General features: G+C 37.1%; 1 protein-coding gene across 1 annotated transcript in view; it reads right to left on the reverse strand.

The window, feature by feature from the left end:
* Positions 1-1,945, reverse strand: part of CEP57L1 (centrosomal protein 57 like 1) — a 10,313-nt gene extending 8,368 nt beyond the window's left edge. The window contains 2 exon segments of the mRNA XM_032443222.1: positions 187-366; positions 1,563-1,945. Coding sequence (XP_032299113.1) covers positions 187-366; positions 1,563-1,704 — 322 coding nt within the window. The 5' untranslated portion in view covers positions 1,705-1,945.
* Between the last annotated feature and the right edge of the window lie 565 nt (positions 1,946-2,510).

Consider the following 2,510-nt stretch of genomic DNA (forward strand, 5'->3'; position numbering starts at 1 on the left):
AAGGAAGGAAGGAAGGAAGGAAGGAAGGAAGGAAGGAAGGAAGGAAGGAAGGAAGGAAGGAAGGAAGGAAGGAAGGAAGGGGGGGGGAGTTGCATTAAATTAATTTGCTGTTTGTCAAAACAAACACTCCCTGGATTATGCAGTCTTTGAGTTGGTGTGGCTACACCTTATCACTCAGAGAAATACCTTTCCTCTGTTGCATCAGTCTGTGATGTGCTGTGACATTTCTGAAGGACTTGTGCTCTAAGGCCCTCTTATACTGAGCAGCTGCTACGGAAAGGCTGTGCAGATTCTCCTCAGCACATGACCTCTCCAGCTCTAGACAGTGGATCTTTTCTTGAAGAGTTCTCAGAGCTGACATCACAGCTAGGAAATAAAAGCATGTGTTACACTGAGCTCTTGTAACAGTTCCTCATACTATTTTTATAAAACACTTCAAATGGAAAAATACTACCTAGCTTTTCCTTCTAGGATCAGCTCTAAAAGGAATGACATTCTCCAACCATACAATTACACATTCAGAACGTACCTAGGAGAAAGTAAACATGTTTACAGCATAGGTGGAGCATAAAGAACAGAATAGCATAGCTATTAAGTTATTTTCAGTCAAAATGTTGGCAAATACTCCTAGATCCAGAACAACTCCAAGCAGCCTCACATAGCTTAATTAAGATAAGTAAATTAATAATGGGTCCCAGAGAGCAGAAGAATGGAGTGGAGCCACTTCTTACATCTTCCTGTTAGGATACCAAACATTTCTTCATTAAAACATTTAGCTGCACGATACTGTGCTGAACGTCTTGATCCAAATAGTCCAAACTCCATATGACAGAAATTTATTAAAGAATTCATGTATTCTTCACATGAGGAAGCCACAAAATAAAGAACAGTTATGACATATGAATTGACTATGTCTGTGCAATATTGATAAGTTTTACATTAAATAAATCCAGGTTTGGTAAACTTGTGATTTGCTTAGCAATCTGGGCAACTTAAACCACCAAGCACTTGTCCCATGAGCTCCAGAGATTAATCACTGATAAGTGCATGAGGTATTCATAGTGGATTCATGTTTCACATAGACAAATATGCTGATAACTTACCTAAGAATCTATTTTATTCACAAGTTCTCCCAATACATCATACTATACAAAAAAGCTTACAAGTGATTTAAAGCTAGAAAGAGATGAATAACACAGCACGAAGCCAATTTCAAGTTAGAATACTATTATGTCTTTTTTTTTTTTTTTTTTTTTTTCCTGGATTTAAATCATGAACAGCTTCTGTTGAGTTTGAAGTCTTCTCCTTTGCTTTTATAGGAAGTCTGACGATCTTTAAGTTAAACAATTTTCAAAGCCAAAGTTTATAAGGATGTTAGAAGACTTGCAGCAGTTTCCATTCCAGATGTACAACTTCAGGGAGACTACTCCCTCTGGACACATATACATCCTGTCTTACTGACTGATAATTGCAGCAAGTCATTGAACTGGGTAAAACAAAACGGAGACTTTGCTCAAGAGATTTCACAAGGAACAATTATAAAAGATCACTTTTTTGCTTACCTTGGTTATAGCAGATAGAAGGTCCATTCTCACCAGCAGCTGCCAACTTCTTTGGTTCTCCACAAACAAAGGGTGCAGGAATCATTTTAGCTGGAGGCTGAAGAAAGCTTCCTATTAAGCTGCCCTTTGATTCAGAGTCCATAACCTACAAAAAGAGAGCTATATAATGACATTAGCCCTTTAGTGAACTATATAACAGTTTTCAAGGCACATCACTGAGCAGTCCCTGGCTGTGTTTATATTAAGCCAGATGACTTGCATAAAATAATAATTTTAAAAGCCACATATAACCAGAGGTATTGTGTACGTTAACACAATTCCAAAAGAATTTCTTTAGTAACACTAAACACAGCTGTCCTCAAACAGCCAAAATTTTCTAACATTTTTCCTCTGTTTTCTAAACTTAATAGTGACCTTCTAAAAGCTAAAGATTAAAACACTTCTAAACTGTCAGTGGACTCTGCAGAGCAAGCATTGCAAGTTTTACAGTCTCTTTTTGCAGCCTTCTTATTGCTCCGGTACACTGTAATAATGTTACAGTTTGTTGTGTGTGTTTTTTTATAAATATGGCTTTATTACATAATAAAGACATGGCTTTTGACATAGAGTGTTGAAATAACAAAAGCAAAGTTAACACGCAACCTTCTCATGATTACTATCAGCATTCTTACCGTTACTAAACTTATGTATTAATTCCTTTTCTGCTCTACCCTTTCACATCCTTTATTTTCTCAGAAGCACATCTGAAGCCTTTTTATGCTCTGTCAAACAGCGGCTTTCTTTCCTTGATACTCAAGACATGGACAAGGAAACTTGCACAAATTGTCTTGGTATAATATAAGCTCTAGGAAAGCAGACCCTTAGAGATCACTACATTTGTACTCTGTGACAAGTCATTCAAGCCTTATTTTGGTGCTTACATTGAGAGTGCTATGACAACCAAGCATG

Source organism: Coturnix japonica, chromosome 3 (genome assembly GCF_001577835.2).
Source record: "Coturnix japonica isolate 7356 chromosome 3, Coturnix japonica 2.1, whole genome shotgun sequence".
NCBI lineage: Eukaryota > Metazoa > Chordata > Aves > Galliformes > Phasianidae > Coturnix > Coturnix japonica.